This window comes from Hemiscyllium ocellatum, chromosome 45 (assembly GCF_020745735.1).
Source record: "Hemiscyllium ocellatum isolate sHemOce1 chromosome 45, sHemOce1.pat.X.cur, whole genome shotgun sequence".
In the NCBI taxonomy this organism is placed as follows: domain Eukaryota; kingdom Metazoa; phylum Chordata; class Chondrichthyes; order Orectolobiformes; family Hemiscylliidae; genus Hemiscyllium; species Hemiscyllium ocellatum.
Window position 1 is genome coordinate 1,920,053 of NC_083445.1, and position 16,347 is coordinate 1,936,399.

Here is a 16,347-nt window from a genome sequence, read left to right on the forward strand (position 1 = left end):
GTCCAAACCCCTAGTCCAGGAGCTCCCCACATACATTCAAGACACCATCCACGTCCTCCACCTCCTCCAAGACTTCCGTTTCCCCGGCTCCCAACGCCTCATCTTCACCATGGATATCCAATCCCTCTACACCTCCATCTGCCATGATCAGGGCCTCCAAGCCCTCCGTTTCTTCCTCTCCCGACGTCCCCAACAGTACCCTTCCATCGACACTCTCATTTGTTTGGCTGAACTGGTCCTCACCCTCAACAATTTCTTCTTTGAATCCTCCTACTTCCTCCAGACCAAAGCGGTAGCCATGGGCATCCATATGGGTCCCAGCTATGCCTGTCTCTTTGTTGGCTACGTAGAACAATCTATCTTCCATAGTTAGACCGGCACCACTCCCCACCTCTTCCTCCGCTACATTGATCACTGCATTGGCACCACCTCATGCTCCCGCGAGGAGGTTGAGAAGTTCATCAACTTCACCAACATATTCCACCCTGACCTTAAATTTACCTGGACCATCTCTGACACCTCCCTCCCTTTCCTGGTCCTCTCCATCTCCATTAATGATGACCGACTTAACACCGACATTTTTTACAAATTCACTGACATTTCCACCACCTCCAAACGGTCCCCACCACCAGGGATGTATTTTCGTCGCCATCCCTTTCCGCCTTCCGCAAAGACCATTCCCTCCGTGACTACCTGGTCAGGTCCACGCACCATCCAACAAACCACCCTACCATCCTGGCACTTTCCCCTGCCAACGCAGGAACTGTAAAACCTGTGCCCACACCTCCTCCCTCATCTCGATCTAAGGCCCCAAAGGAGCCTTCCACATCCATCAAAGTTATACCTGCACATCCACCAATGTCATTTATTGTATCTGTAGCTCCCGATGTGGTCTCCTCTACATTGGGGAGACTGGACGCCTCCTAGCAGAGCGCTTTAGGGAACATCTCTGGGATGCCCACACTACTCAACCACACCGCCCCATGGCCCAATATTTCAGCTCCCCCTCCGACTCTGCCGAGGACATGCAGGTCCTGGGCCTCCTTCATCGCTGCTCCCTCACTACCCGATGCCTGGAGGAAGAATGCCTCATCTTCCGCCTTGGAACACTTCAACCCCATGGCATCAGTGTGGATTTAATCAGTTTCCTCATTTCCCCTTCCCCCACCACATCCCAGCTCCAGCCTTCCAGTTCAGCACTGCCCTCGTGACCTGTCCTACCTGCCTATCTCCCTTCTCACCGATCGACTCCACCCTCCTCTCTGACCTATCACCTCCATCCCCACCTCCATTCACCCATTGTACTCTTTGCTACCTTCCCCCATCCTCCTCTCTGACCTATCACCTCCATCCACACCCCCATTCACCTATTGTACTCTTTGCTACATTCTCCCCACCCCCACCCTCCTCTCATTTATCTCTACACCCTGGAGGCACCCTGCCTCTATGCCTGATGAAGAGCTTTTGCCTGAAACATCGATTTTCCTGCTCCCTGGATGCTGCCTGACCTGCTGTGCCTTTCCAGCACCACTCTAATCTAGACTCTGGTTTCTAGCATCTGCAGTCCTTGGTTTTACCTAGTCCTCTCCATGGATACTGCCTGACCTTTGGTGATCTCCAGCATTTTCTGCTCGACATAGAATCAGGAGATGTAGAGTCAATATGGATAGAGCTGAGAAATTCTAAGGGTAGAAAGACCCTAATGGGAGTTGTCTACAGGCCCCCAAACAGTAGTTTGGATGTAGAATGTAAGTTGGATAAGGAGGCGATATTGGCCTGTTGCAAAGGTATTCCTCCAGTTGTTCTGGGGGAATTCAAAATGCAGGTAGACTGGGAGGATCAGGATGGTACTGGACCCCAAGAAGGGGAGTTTGTGGAGTGTCTCCAAGATGGATTCTTAGCACAGTTTGTACTGGAGCCTACGAGGGAGAGGGCAATTCGGATCTGGTGTTGTGCAATGAACTGGATTTGATCAGGGAACCTGAAGTAAAGGATCCATTTGGAGGCAGTGACCACAATGTGATAAGTTTTAATCTGCAATTTGATAAGGAGAAGGGAGAATCAGGAGTGTCAGTATTGCAGCTGAACAAAGGGAACCATGGATCAATGAGGAAGGAGCTGGCCAAAGTTCAATGGCAGGGATGGCAGCGGAACAACAATGGCAGGAATTTCTGGATATAATACAGAAGGTGCAGGATTGGTTCATTTCAAAGAGGAAGAAAGATCCAAAGGGAAGGCAGGGTTGGCCGTGGCTGACGAGGGAAGTCAAGGACTGTATGAAGATAAAAGAGAAGAAGTACAATATAGCAAAGATGAGCAGGAAGCAGGAGGACTGGGAAACGTTTAAAGAGCAACAAAGGATAACTAAAAAGGCAATACGCAGAGAAAAAAAATGAGGTACACAGGTAAACTCTCCAAATATATAAAGGAGAATAATAAAAGCTGTTTTCGGTATGTGAAAAGGAAAAAAAATGGTTAAGACTAAAATTGGGCCCTTGAAGACAGGAATGGGTGAATTTATTATGGGGAAGAAGGAAATGGCAGAAGAGTTGAATAGGTACTTTGGATCTGTCTTCACTGGGGAAGACATAAGCAATCTCCCAGATGTAATAGTGGCTGAAGGACCTAGGGTAATGGATGAACTGTAGGGAATTTATATTAGGCAGGAAATAATGTTGGTTACATTGTTAAGGTATGAAGGCTGATAAGTCCCCAGGAGCTGATAGTCTGCATCCCAGGGTACATAAGGAGGTGGCTCTAGAAATCATGGATGCAATGGTAATCATTTTCCAATGTTCTATAGATTCAGGATCAGTTCCTATAGACTGGATGGTGGCTAATGTTGTCCCACTTTTCCAGAAGGGAGGGAGAGAGAAAGTAGGGAATTATAGCCTGATGTCAGTGGTGGGAAAGATGCTGGAGTCAGTTACAAAAGACGAAATTACGACTCTCTTGGATAGCAGTGACAGGATAGGTCAGAGTCAGCATGGATTTACGCAGGAGAAATTGTGCTTGACTAATCTTCTGGAATTTTTTGAGGATATAACTATGAAGATGGACAAGGGAAAGCCAGTGGACGTAGTGTACCTGGACTTTCAGAAAGCCTTTGTTAAAGTCCCACATAGGAGGTTAGTGAGCAAAATTAGGGCGCATAATATAGGGCTGAAAATGTGTTGCTGGTTAAAGCGCAGCAGGTCAGGCAGCATCCAAGGAACAGGAAATTCAACATTTCGGGCATAAGCCCTTCATCAGGAATGAGGAGAGGGTGGCAGGCAGGTTAAGATAAAAGGTAGGGAGGAGGGACTTGGGGGAGGGGCGATGGAGATGTGATAGGTGGAAGGAGGTCAAGGTGAGGGTGATAGGCTGGACTGGGGTGGGGGCAGAGAGGTCAGGAAGAAGATTGCAGGTTAGGAAGGTGGTGCTGAGTTCGAGGGAATCGACTGAGACAAGGTGGGGAGAGGGGAAATGAGGAAACTGGAGAAATCTGAGTTCATCCCTTGTGGTTGGAGGCTTCCCAGGCAGAAGATGAGGCGCTCTTCCTCCAACCGTCATGTTCTTATAGTCTGGCGATGGAGGAATCCAAGGACCTGCATGTCCTTGGTGGAGTGGGAGGGGGAGTTAAAGTGTTGAGCCACGGGGTGGTTGGGTTGGTTGGTCCAGGTGTCCCAGAGGTGTTCCCTGAAGCGTTCCGCAAGTAGGCGGCCCATCTCCCCAATAGAGAGGAGGCCACATTGGGTGCAGCGGATGCAATAGATGATGTGTATGGAGGTGCAGGTGAATTTGTGGCGGATATGGAAGGATCCCTTGGGGCCTTGGAGAGAGGTAAGGGAGGAGGTGTGGGCGCAAGTTTTGCATTTCCTGCAGTTGCAGGGGAAGGTGCCAGGAGTGGAGGTTGGGTTGGTGGGGGTGTGGACCTGACGAGGGAGTCACGGAGGGAGTGGTCTTTTCGGAATGCTGATAGGGGAGGGGAGGGAAATATATCCCTGGTGGTGGGGTCCGTTTGGAGGTGGCGGAAATGACGGCGGATGATACGCTGTATACGGAGGTTGGTGGGGTGGTAGGTGAGAACCAGTGGGGTTCTGTCCTGGTGGCGGTTGGAGGGGCGGGGCTCAAGGACGGAGGAGCGGGAAGTGGAGGAGATGCGGTGGAGGGAATTGTCGATCACGTCTGGGGGGAATCTGCGGTCTCTGAAGAAGGAGGCCATCTGGTATTGGAACTGGTCCTCCTGGGAGCAGATGCGGCGGAGATGAAGGAATTGGGAATATGGGATGGCGTTTTTACAGGGGGCAGGGTGGGAGGAGGTGTAGTCTAGGTAGTTGTGGGAGTCAGTCGGTTTATAGTAGATGTCTGCGATGATTTGGTCGCCTGAGATAGAAATGGAAAGGTCTAGGAAGGGGAGGGAGGAGTCTGAGACGGTCCAGGTGAATTTGAGGTCGGGATGGAAGGTGTTGGTAAAGTGGATGAACTGTTCAACCTCCTCGTGGGAGCACGAGGCAGCGCCGATACAGTCATCGATGTAGCGGAGGAAAAGGTGGGGGGTGGTGCCAGTGTAGTTGCGGAAGATGGACTGTTCCACATATCCTACGAAGAGACAGGCACAGCTGGGGCCCATGCGGGTGCCCATGGCAACTCCTTTAGTTTGAAGGAAGTGGGAGGATTGGAAAGAGAAGTTGTTCAGGGTGAGGACCAGTTCAGTCAGTCAAAGGAGGGTGTCGGTGAAAGGGTACTGGTTGGTGCGGCGGGAAAGGAAGAAGCGGAGGGCTTTGAGTCCTTCGTGATGGGGGTTGGAGGTGTACAGGGACTGGATGTCCATCGTGAAGGCGTTGGGGACCGGGGAAGTGAAAATCATGGAGGAGGTGGAGGGCGTGGGTGGTGTCCCGAACGTAGGTGGGGAGTTCTTGGACTAAAGGGGACAGAACCGTGTCGAGGTACGCTGAGATGAGTTCGGTGGGGCAGGAGCAGGCTGAGACAATGGGTCGGCCGGGGCAGTCAGGTTTGTGGATTTTGGGCAGGAGGTAGAAACGGGTGGTGCGGGCCTGTGGGACTATGAGGTTGGAGGCGGTGGATGGGAGATCCCCTGAGGTGATGAGGTTATGGATGGTCTGGGAGATGAGGCCTCACCTTCATTCCCCTACGCCCTCGGATTAATGAGTTCAACACGCGGCGAGACATTGAACAATTCTTCCGCCGCCTTCACCTCCGTGCCTACTTTTTCAACCAAGACTCCCGCCCACCCTCTGACGACCCCTTCTCCCGCCTCCAACGCACCCCATCCACCTGGACGCCCTGTGCTGGCCTCTTACCCGCCCTCGATCTCTTTATAGCCAACTGCCGCCGTGACATTAACCGTCTCAACCTGTCCACCCCTCTTACCCACTCCAACCTCTCACCCTCAGAACGTGCAGCCCTCCACTCCCTCCGCTCCAACCCCAACCTCACCATCAAAGCAGCAGACAAGGGAGGCGCAGTGGTAGTTTGGCGCACCGACCTTTATACCGCTGAGGCCAAACGCCAGCTCGCAGATGCCTCCTCCTATAGCCCCCTCGACCATGACCCCACCTCCCACCACCAAACCATCATCTCCCAGACCATCCATAACCTCATCACCTCAGGGGATGTCCCATCCACCGCCTCCAACCTCATAGTCCCACAACCCCGCACCGCCCGTTTCTACCTCCTGCCCAAAATCCACAAACCTGCCTGCCCCGGCCGGCCCATTGTCTCAGCCTGCTCCTGCCCCACTGAACTCATCTCTGCATACCTCGACACAGTTCTATCCCCCTTAGTCCAAGAACTCCCCACCTACGTTCGGGACACCACCCACACCCTCCACCTCCTCCAGGATTTTCACTTCCCCGGTCCCCAATACCTTATCTTCACGATGGACATCCAGTCCCTGTACACTTCCATCCCCCATCACGAAGGACTCAAAGCCCTCCGCTTCTTCCTTTCCCGCCGTACCAACCAGTACCCTTCCACCGACACCCTCCTTTGACTGACTGAACTGGTCCTCACCCTGAATACCTTCTCTTTCCAATCCTCCCACTTCCTCCAAACTAAAGGAGTTGCCATGGGCACCCGCATGGGCCCCAGCTATGCCTGTCTCTTCGTAGGATATGTGGAACAGTCCATCTTCCGCAACTACACTGGCACCACCCCCCCACCTTTTCCTCCGCTACATCGATGACTGTATCAGCGCTGCCTCGTGCTCCCACGAGGAGGTTGAACAGTTCATCCACTTTACCAACACCTTCCACCCCGACCTCAAATTCACCTGGACCGTCTCAGACTCCTCCCTCCCCTTCCTAGACCTTTCCATTTCTATCTCAGGCGACCGAATCATCACAGACATCTACTATAAACCGACTGACTCCCACAACTACCTAGACTACACCTCCTCCCACCCTGCCCCCTGTAAAAACACCATCCCATATTCCCAATTCCTTCGTCTCCGCCGCATCTGCTCCCACGAGGACCAGTTCCAATACCGTACAGCCCAGATGGCCTCCTTCTTCAAAGACTGCAATTTCCCCCCAGACGTGATCAACGATGCCCTCCACTGCATCTCCTCCACTTCCCACTCCTCCGCCCTTGAGCCCCGCTCTCCAACCGCCACCAGGACAGAACCCCACTGGTTCTCACCTACCACCCCACCAACCTCCTTATACAGCATATCATCCGCCGTCATTTCCGCCACCTCCAAACGGTCCCCACCACCAGGGATATATTTCCCTCCCCTCCTCTATCAGCATTCCGAAAAGACCACTCCCTCCGTGACTCCCTCGTCAGGTCCACACCCCCCACCAACCCAACCTCCACTCCCGGCACCTTCCCCTGCAACCGCAGGAAATGCAAAATTTGCGCCCACACCTCCTCCCTTACCTCTCTCCAAGGCCCCAAGGGATCCTTCCATATCCGCCACAAATTCACCTGCACCTCCATACACATCATCTATTGCATCCGCTGCACCCAATGTGGCCTCCTCTATATTGGGGAGACGGGCCGCCTACTTGCGGAACGCTTCAGGGAACACCTCTGGGACATCGGACCAACCAACCCAACCACCCCGTGGCTCAACACTTTAACTCCCCCTCCCACTCCACCAAGGACATGCAGGTCCTTGGACTCCTCCATCGCCAGAACATAACAACACGATGGTTGGAGGAAGAGCGCCTCATCTTCTGCCTGGGAAGCCTCCAACCACAAGGGATGAACTCAGATTTCTCCAGTTTCCTCATTTCCTCTCCCCCCACCTTGTCTCAGTCCCAACCCTCGAACTCAGCACCACCTTCGTAACCTGCAATCTTCTTCCTGACCTCTCCGCCCCCACCCCACTCCGGCCTACCACCCTCACCTTGACCTCCTTCCACCTATCACATCTCCATTGCCCTTCCCCCAAGTCCTCCTCCCTACCTTTTATCTTAGCCTGCTGGACACACTTTCCTCATTCCTGATGAAGGGCTTATGTCCGAAACGTCGAATTTCCTGTTCCTTGGATGCTGCCTAACCTGCTGTGCTTTAACCAGCAACACATTTTTAGCTCTGATCTCCAGCATCTGCAGACCTCACTTTTTACACATAATGTAGGGGGCAAAATACTGACTTGGACTGGAAATTGGCTGACTGACAGGAAGCAAAGAATAGTGATAAACGGCTGCCTTTCGGAATGGCAGGTGGTGATAGTTGGGTACCACAAGGTTCGGTGCTGGGACCACAGCTGTTTACAATATACATTAATGATATAGGTGAAGATATTAAAAGTATTATTCGCAAATTTGCTGATGATGCAAAAGCTGGGTGGCACGGTGAAATGTGATGAGGATGTTAGGAGAATACAGGGTGATTTGGACAGGCTAGGTGAGTGGATGGATGCATGGCAGATGCAGTTTAATGTGGATAAATGTCTGGTTATCCACTTTGGTGCAAGAACAGGAAGGCAGATTACTATCTAAATGGAGTCAAGTTCGGTAAAGGGGCAGTACAGAGAGATCTGGGTGTTCTTGTACATCAGTCAATGAAAGCAAGCATGCAGGTACAGCAGGCAGTGAAGAAGGCTAATAGCATGCTGGCCTTCATAACAAGAGGGATTGAGTATAGAAGCAAAGAGGTTCTTCTGCAACTGGACAGGGCCCTGGTGAGACCGCACCTGGAATATTGTGTGCAGTTTTGGTCTCCAAATTTGTGGAAAGACATTCTGGCTATTGAGGGAGTGCAGCATAGGTTCATGAGGTCAATTCCTGGAATGGCGGACTACCTTAAGCTGAAAGATTGGAGCGACTGAGCTTGTATACGCTTGAGTTTAGAAGGCTGAGAGGGGATCTGATTGAGACGTATAGGAGTATTAAAGGATTGGACACTCTGGAGGCAGGAAGCATGTTTCCGCTGATGGGTGAGTCCAGAATCAGAGGACACAGCTTAAATATAAGGGATAGGCCATTTAGAACAGAGTTGAGGAGAAACTTCTTCACCCAGAGAGTGGTGGGTGTATGGAATGCTCTGCCCCAGAAGGCTGTGGAGGCCCAGTCTCTGGATACTTTCAAGAAAGAGTTGGATAGAGTTCTTTAAAGATAGTGGTATCAAGGGTCATGGGGATAAGGCAGGAACAGGATACTGATTGTGGATGATCAGCCATGGTCATAATGAATGGTGGTGCTGGCTCAAAGGGCAGAATGGCCTACTCCTGCACCTATTGTCTATTGTCTATTGTTTTCAGTTCAGATTCGAGTATCTGCAGTAATTTGCTGTTTTATTGTGTGCAGTGTTTAACTTTAGCTCCTGAAGGATTCCTGAAGAAGGCCTTATGCCCGAAACGTCGATTCTCCTGCTCCTTTGATGCTGCCTGACCTGCTGTGCTTTTCCAGCAATACATTTTTCAGCTCTGATCTCCAGCATCTGCAGTCCTCACTTTTTCCTAGTGTTTAACTTTAGTCAAACACAGCACCAAAGCACAGGTACAGAGCAAAGTGAGATTTGGCTGATTATACAATTGCAACCAACTATGAATGCCAAAACTCACCAGTCTGATGATAAATCTCTGATTGATTCCTCCGCAGTTGTCCAAGTGGGTCACAACAACCTATCCATTCAAGATAATAAAACAAAGATGCTGGAACCTGAAACTAACAAAAACTAAAACTGCTGGAGAAACTCAGCAGATCTGGCAGCACCTGTGGAGAGAGAACAGAGTTAACATTTCAAGTCTAGTGACCCTTCTGGATGGAACTGTTCTTTCAAAATTTCAGACAACAGCCTACTTGTAAAAAAAATTCAGAACTACTCACTGCCACTTAAAAATGAAACTAAACTGGTGTCTTCTTCACCCACACAATCAGTACAGAAAGACAATTCAAAGTTAAAGCTGCATATGGTTTGCTGTTCTGAACTGAGAGCTTACAAGCACCTGTCATATGGCTAGCTGGCAGTCCCAGAGTGCACTGGAAAATTGAAAATATGTAACATTTGGCTGTGAAATGGATACCTGAGTTTTGGTTGCTGTTTTAACAACAATTCGAATGCAACCAATCAGCTTAAGTTATGCCCCAGGATACTAAAACCCAATTGAGTTTGAATTTATTGTTTTGCCAACATTGATCCAATGAGATGATCAGATGTTAGAGATATAAAAATGCAGACATTTTGAAAACTGCAGAGAGAGCAACTGCCATCCAGAGAGACCCAAGAAATTAGGAAACACTACCTAATAAAGGTACCTTTTCAGATGAAACATACTCACTGTAAAAAGTAAAAAAGACAACCTAGGTAGATCAGCAGCTGGAGGAGTGAAGTCACAGAAGATGACGGACACTGTGTGGTTTTGTAATTAAGTTGATATAATTTTATAAATATCTCATTGGAACAGCATACTGTTAGAGAGTTGGAGGTAGGTAATAACCAGTTAAGAGAAAGGGGTCATGGAGTTGTGAACACTTGTTTAATGTTCACCTTTTGAGTTAAAGAATAAATTAAGATTATTTTCTTTAAATAGTGGAATTTGAGAGTTCTCTGTCACTCATATTTAACAGATTATGAGGTGAGGTGAGCTTTTCTGTGGGTTTGGTTTCATTAACAGAAGGGTTCACCACCATACCATAACACCAAGGATTTGCTGACAGCATCATTTACATGAAACAAATACTCAAAACATTTCTTTGGATCTATTAGAAAATATGCTAATTGCCTGATCCTAAGTCATAGACAAGAGTCATGTACAAGAAAGGTGCTCCAGTATTTGGTTCACACCAGCTTCCAAAAAAGCACTCACCAACTTGAAACCCTGCAGGTTGACTTCCTTCAAGTTCCCATCCAATTTTCTTTGGAAATTATTAAGTTTTCTCACTTCACCATCCCCCTGGGCAGTGGGTTCCAGGTCATTAGCACTCACTGCAGACCAAGTTCTTCCTTGCTTTCAATCTGCACTTCCGGTCCAAAATCTGAAATCTGTGACGTCTGATTCTTGTGCCATCAGCTAATGCAGAGATTTTTCCTTGTCTAACATACCCAAGAGTTCATGCCCGAAACGTCGATTCTCCTGCTCCTTGGATGCTGCCTGACCTGCTGCGTTTTTCCAGCAACACCTTTTCAGCTCTGATCTCCAGCATCTGCAGTCCTCACTTTCTCCCAATGGACAAGTGCACAGAAATCAAAGGGACCAAGATTCCTTCTTCCTTTCTGCTATTCAACTTCCTTTCAGCTAATTTATATCTTAACTCCATCTACTCATTTTGTTTCAGAACATTCTTTATGTTTTCTGTTCATTTCCTAGTTAGAATAAAGACCGAAGTATCTGGCTCATTCCTAATTGCCCCAGCAATTGATGGTGAGCCACTTTATTAAGCTGCCGTCGTCTACCACAGTTCTGTTAGACCCTGAATTCTTGGATCTTCACCTAGTGATACTGAAGGAACGGTAATATATTTCCAAGTCAGGATGGTTAATGGCTTGGAGAGGAATTTGTAGATCGTGGTGCTCCCATGTTTCTGCTGCCCTTGCCATTCCTGATGGTAGTGGCTACAGATGCAGGCGGGGAGGGGGAATCTCATGAAGGAGCTTGGTGAGTTGCTGCAGGAGTTCATGTATTTCCTCGCCTAAGGTTACATTATGATGAATGATAAACACTTGAACTAAAAATATGCAGGAGAACTAGAACCATGTTGAAGAAAAGAATTGACAGCTATGTGGGGTTTGAACTTGTTAGTAGAATCGATCAGAGGGAATGGAGAAGATTTCTCAACAGAATTGCCTCCTTTGTCGTCTCATTTTATGGTTTGGTTCAGCAACAATTTTATATGTTGTTATTGAAAACAGTGTGCATTTCAGTGCTATTAAATCAGAATCCCAACTCCATGTTCTTGCCATAGTGCAGAGCATGATGCATGAAAGAGAATTTGTTCACTGCTTGATGGGCCAGGCACAGGCTGGGATAAACTTTACTGCACACAAGGACTATTTATATATGGAATGAAAAATAGATGTGTTGAAAGGAAACAAGAGTAGAACTGGAGTTTTCAGAGACATATTATTTCAAAGAATCCTGTTAACTGTTTTTCATAGATCGAGAGATAAACATTACAGTACTCCCTGAAGTGCTGGAGATTAACAGGACATATCATCTGGAGTGCATTGGTCCAAGAGTCTATCCAAACAACAAACTCATTCTCACATGGCTGAGAGGGAGTGAGATTGTTCAGAGAGATTCCACAGGCAAACCAGGTCTTCCGGATGAAGATAAAAGGTTGAGAAATGTCTTCAATGTCGTTGCGAGTCAATCAGATGATGGACAGGAGTACACCTGCTTGGCTGAAGTGGACTTGGGCTCTAACACCACAAAGTCAATCACAAACTCTTCTGTCACTCTGCAAACTTACGGTAAGTTCCAATTGCACAAGAAATGCTCTCTTTGTTGAGAGAATATCAAAGATTCAATATCTATAACTTGTTGAGAATAAGCAATGGGAAGCAATATGTAAATGTTCTACAAACCTTTAAGCCTGTCAGAGAGTGTGCAAAATCTAGTCCAAAAAAGTCAATAAAGTCTTTACGAGGGAGATAAACATAAGAAACAGGTGTGGGAATATGCCATTTAGCTCCTTGAGCCTACTCTGCTGTTCAATAACTAATCTTTGACTGTAGCCCCATGTCCTTACCCATTCCCACATCTCTTGATTCTCCTTCTTCGAGGTGGAGAGCTCAAGTTGGAGAATGTTCTGACTTGCCAGACATTCCATTGGTTAAAGTGTATTGATGGGCGCTCCTTCCACTTTCAGGAACACTGGGTGGCTGAGGCAGTCACCCCTTGCTTTGCCACATGGCAGCCAGCAGATTCCTGAGAGTGACAGGAATTTCTGAAGGAATTTCACCTAGCTGCCTTAAACATCACTCAATGATGAGGAGAGGGGGGTGATAAATAGTTCAGAAAACCTCATTATAAAGAGAGGGCAAAGAAAACTACAAAGATCTACACCTGGGTTATGAACACTTAGCCGGGTTGTTACAGACAGAGGCAAGTAAAGATCACACTGAAGATAAATCAGGAGTGCATTATTATGGCCTGCTCAGAGTGACTGGCACACATGAAACAGATGTAGCATTTGAAATGCCTGAAAAGTAACAAGAATTAATTTAAAAATAAAAGAGTTGAGCTCCTCCAGATGACTCCAGTTTTCTGACTATGAGTGAATGTGATAAATTCCTGGAGTGGTGTATTGTCCAATACCTACACTGGTCAGTTTCCTACTCTGTCCATTAAAAACTGAAACACACTGCAGCAAATTAAAATGAAGTGAATTTCTTGTCTGTATTACAGCTTTCATGGATCAGCCGAGAATCCTGGACAAAAGACCCAAAGAAGTGAAGCGAGAGGTCACATTAACATGTGAGGTCTCAAATGTCTATCCTGCTGAGAAGATGAGAGTAAGATGGTTTCAGGATGGTGTGGAACTGAACTCAAATACCACAAGGCCAAATTCCAACACTGTCCGAATAACAGCAGCATGGACACCACAGGAATCTGGTCTGATGGAAGTCGTCTGTATGGCCGATTTTGAGAAATATCCATCAATTCCCCCAAAGAATGATAGTGCTTTCATTGAGGTGTATGGTAAGAATTCTGGTTGTGGGGGAGTTTAAAATCAGACAATATTCTGATAGTTCATCACTGTCAACAATACAACATGTCAGCATTTCCACCACTTTCAGCAACAAAATCCTTTTTATTGAGTGACAAATTGGGAAGCTTGTGGAAATGTTTGTATACTCAGACACTTGGTTGAGTAAAGCATAAACATTGGCTAATTAATTGGAATGGTCTGTTTCTGTGCCACATCTTCTATATGACCCTCTGTCAATGAAAAACATTCTGAGAAAGTCGTAATGACTCGAGGTATTCCAAGATCCTGAGGAAATGTGATTGACATTGTAGGCGCTGCTCATAGGCGAGTGTTACTCACACTTAGTATTCCAGGATCACAAGAGAATGTTTAAATGTTTAAACAAGTGATCTTATCATTTGGATTATAAACCTGAGGTTTCAGATTGACAAAAGAAAATGGTGTATGAAAAGAAAAGAGAGAATCTCTAACTGTTAAGGTGTTTTTATCCTCTTGTAACTGAAGTTCCCTAACAACCAAAGTTCCCGACAAGCTGAAATGATAAACAGAAGATGCTGGAGAAACTCTTGAGTGTGGTGAACAGTCAATGGACTTGAAATGTTAAGTCTGCTTTCCCTGCATACTTGCTCCTAGAACTGCTGAGTATCTCCAGCATTGGCAGCTTGTGGGAAGAAACAGGTCGTGACCCTCTTCATGATTGTGGGTTTTGTAGACATTTTCAAGGAGTAGTCAGTGAAACATGGAGGTCACACATAACAACAAATATCAGAGGAAATATTGCTATCCACCTTTAGACAATGGAATCGTTGAAAGTATTTGTACGACATGGAATATTAAAGCAGCTGCTGACAAAACAGAACCTTCATGCAGAATGAAACCTCCTGAGAAGCAGTTACCCGTAAAGAAATTGACCAGTGTATATTTTACAATAATGATGAATATAGTTTCAAAAGTTGCAAACACAAATGATCAGAGCACCAAATGAAAGAAGAATTTTGCATTCATGTAATCACTTACTCACCCTCAGGAGATCTCGGATTGCTTCAGAGCCAGAGAATTATTACTGATGAGCAGTTCCATTGTTTCGATTGCACATATCCTCTGGAGTGAACCACTTACAGTAAACACACTGAGAATAAGTGTTAAATGTGGCTCTTTCAGTGCTTCCAAAATCTTGAGAACAATGAAAATAAATGAGATTGTAGGATTCTACAAAAAGAAATTAGCAGAATCAACAATTCAATAGTTTCAGGGGACTTGGGTCAGGATGTATGCTGTCCAGGAAACCAGGAATACTGAGGGAATACAGAAAGATACTGTGGGGCTGTGTACATCTCCCTGACACAGCAGTGAAGTGGATAGTGAGTAATAAGCACTGAGTGCAGCCTGCCTTTGTTTCATTGTTATTAACCCCACACTGAGGGACTGCAAGGTACAACAATGTTTCTAACAGTATCTTTCTATTATTTTTAGCTTTCTCTTCCCCTGAAATCCAAGTACCAACCACCCAGGAAGGAAATCTGGTTAATATTACGTGCCGTGTGTTGAATGTCTCAGGGGATCTTGAACTCAGACTGAAGAAAGGAAATGACACATTAGTGAATGGATCAAGCAGTACTGGGCTCACTATCTCTCATACAGTAGAGGCTGAAGCTAAGCTGGATGGACAGCAGTATATCTGTGAAGCTGAACTGAAACTTCAAGATCACTCAATGACGAGCCCTGTTATTAAACAACAGATTGGAACCCTCCATGTCCTGTGTAAGTAGCATTACCTTCCCCACAAAAAGTCAGTGGGATTTCTTTTTTCAAAATGGAGATAATGAAATCCTCCTCCCAACTTTCCTCTTAGTCCGAACCAATTTCAACTGGTCTCCTCACACAGGGACTGCCTTGCACCAGCTCCTTTCTCACTGAGACCAAAGGGATACAGATCCTGGGGTCAGGTCATGTGAGGACACTGTCCATTATTACCCCAGTGCATTGTGTCTCAGAGTGCAATCATGGGAGTGTGTGTCTTCACTTCCCATGAAGCAAGGTCCATGTACTGACCAGATCACTGGAATGATATTGAAGGAAGAATGGGCAATTCCACATGGACAGCAGAGGGGAAATTTAAAGTTGAGTCACAGTGAGCTATTGTAATGTGTGGGATAACAATAGGACTTGAATTATCCTGGAATAGCATCTTCAATGGAGATAATTGGACACAGTTGTGAAAAATGAATAGTTAACATTCAGCCCATGAAGATTGCAGAAAGAGTGATATATTGTCCAACACTTAAACAGAAATACTCTGCGAAGAAATGGTTCTCTTTTTCTGGTATAATTTGCTGAGGGTAAAATAAATAAAATGTATAAACAAAAGAAGTCACAAACTGAAAAACTCCTCGAGGTTAATCGAGCCCACCCTCCAGGTGTAATGACGGATGTCTTTCCCTCCAATATTCTTGTGTAGCTCGGCTGTTCAGTAGATGCAAAATGTGTTGACATGAGCTGACTTTGAAAGTGGGTAAAGTGAGTTAATGAAGGGACAGCAGCAGAGACATGGGGGCTCCTGGCAGTGCGCTTCCTGGAACACGGAACACCGAACCCTGGAACACCGAGTGCAGCGAGCCCTGGTACAGGGGGTGGGTGATAGCCCTCGTACAGGGGGTGGGTGGTAGCCCTGGTACAGGAGATGGGCTGTGATCCCTGGTACAGTGGGTGAGTGATAGCCTTGGTACAGTGGGTGGGTAAAAGTCCTGGTACAGGGGGGTGGGCTGTTAGCGCCTGTACAGTGCAGGGAAACAACCTCGGAACAATGTGCAGGCATCAGTCCCAGGCAGAGACCTCCACGGGGGAGATAATTTAGCCACTTAACTTGGAGCAGCTGAGAGAGGACAGCTGTTGGACTGGGGTCTGGTGTGGGCATGCAGATCATGTGTGGAGCCCTGTGCTGAGCTGCTGTACTGTAATGCCTATTTGAAATCTCCAACATTGCTGTAATGTCAACCCTTTCATGTTATTGTGTTTTTATCTTATTTTTCAACTTGTCAGTAATGCAATTCCTTTTATTTCGCTGCTGTGTCCAAGAACTGTCCCATGGCACTTGTACCTAAGATGTTGCCATAAGAAGGCAGATATTGTAAAGGTTTGTCACTGTACGCCGACAGTAGCCAATAGAAGGATATTGTATACTCGCAGCTGAGTGGCAGAGAATGAGATCTTCCTGGGACTGAGCCTCATCCCTGATTTTATC

The 16,347-nt window shown here is 47.0% G+C and overlaps 1 protein-coding gene across 3 annotated transcripts in view; it reads left to right on the plus strand.

Moving 5' to 3' along the window:
• The window catches only part of LOC132835834 (intercellular adhesion molecule 5-like), a 42,323-nt gene that overhangs the window by 10,542 nt on the left and 15,434 nt on the right, over window positions 1-16,347 (plus strand). For all 3 annotated transcript variants that reach the window (XR_009647312.1, XM_060854931.1, XM_060854930.1), the window contains exons 3-5: window positions 11,551-11,865; window positions 12,803-13,096; window positions 14,580-14,867. Coding sequence is in view for 2 of the 3 variants with exons in the window: in XM_060854931.1 (XP_060710914.1) it covers window positions 11,551-11,865; window positions 12,803-13,096; window positions 14,580-14,867 (897 nt within the window). In the remaining variant the exon portion in view is untranslated. The remainder of the gene's footprint in view (window positions 1-11,550; window positions 11,866-12,802; window positions 13,097-14,579; window positions 14,868-16,347) is intronic.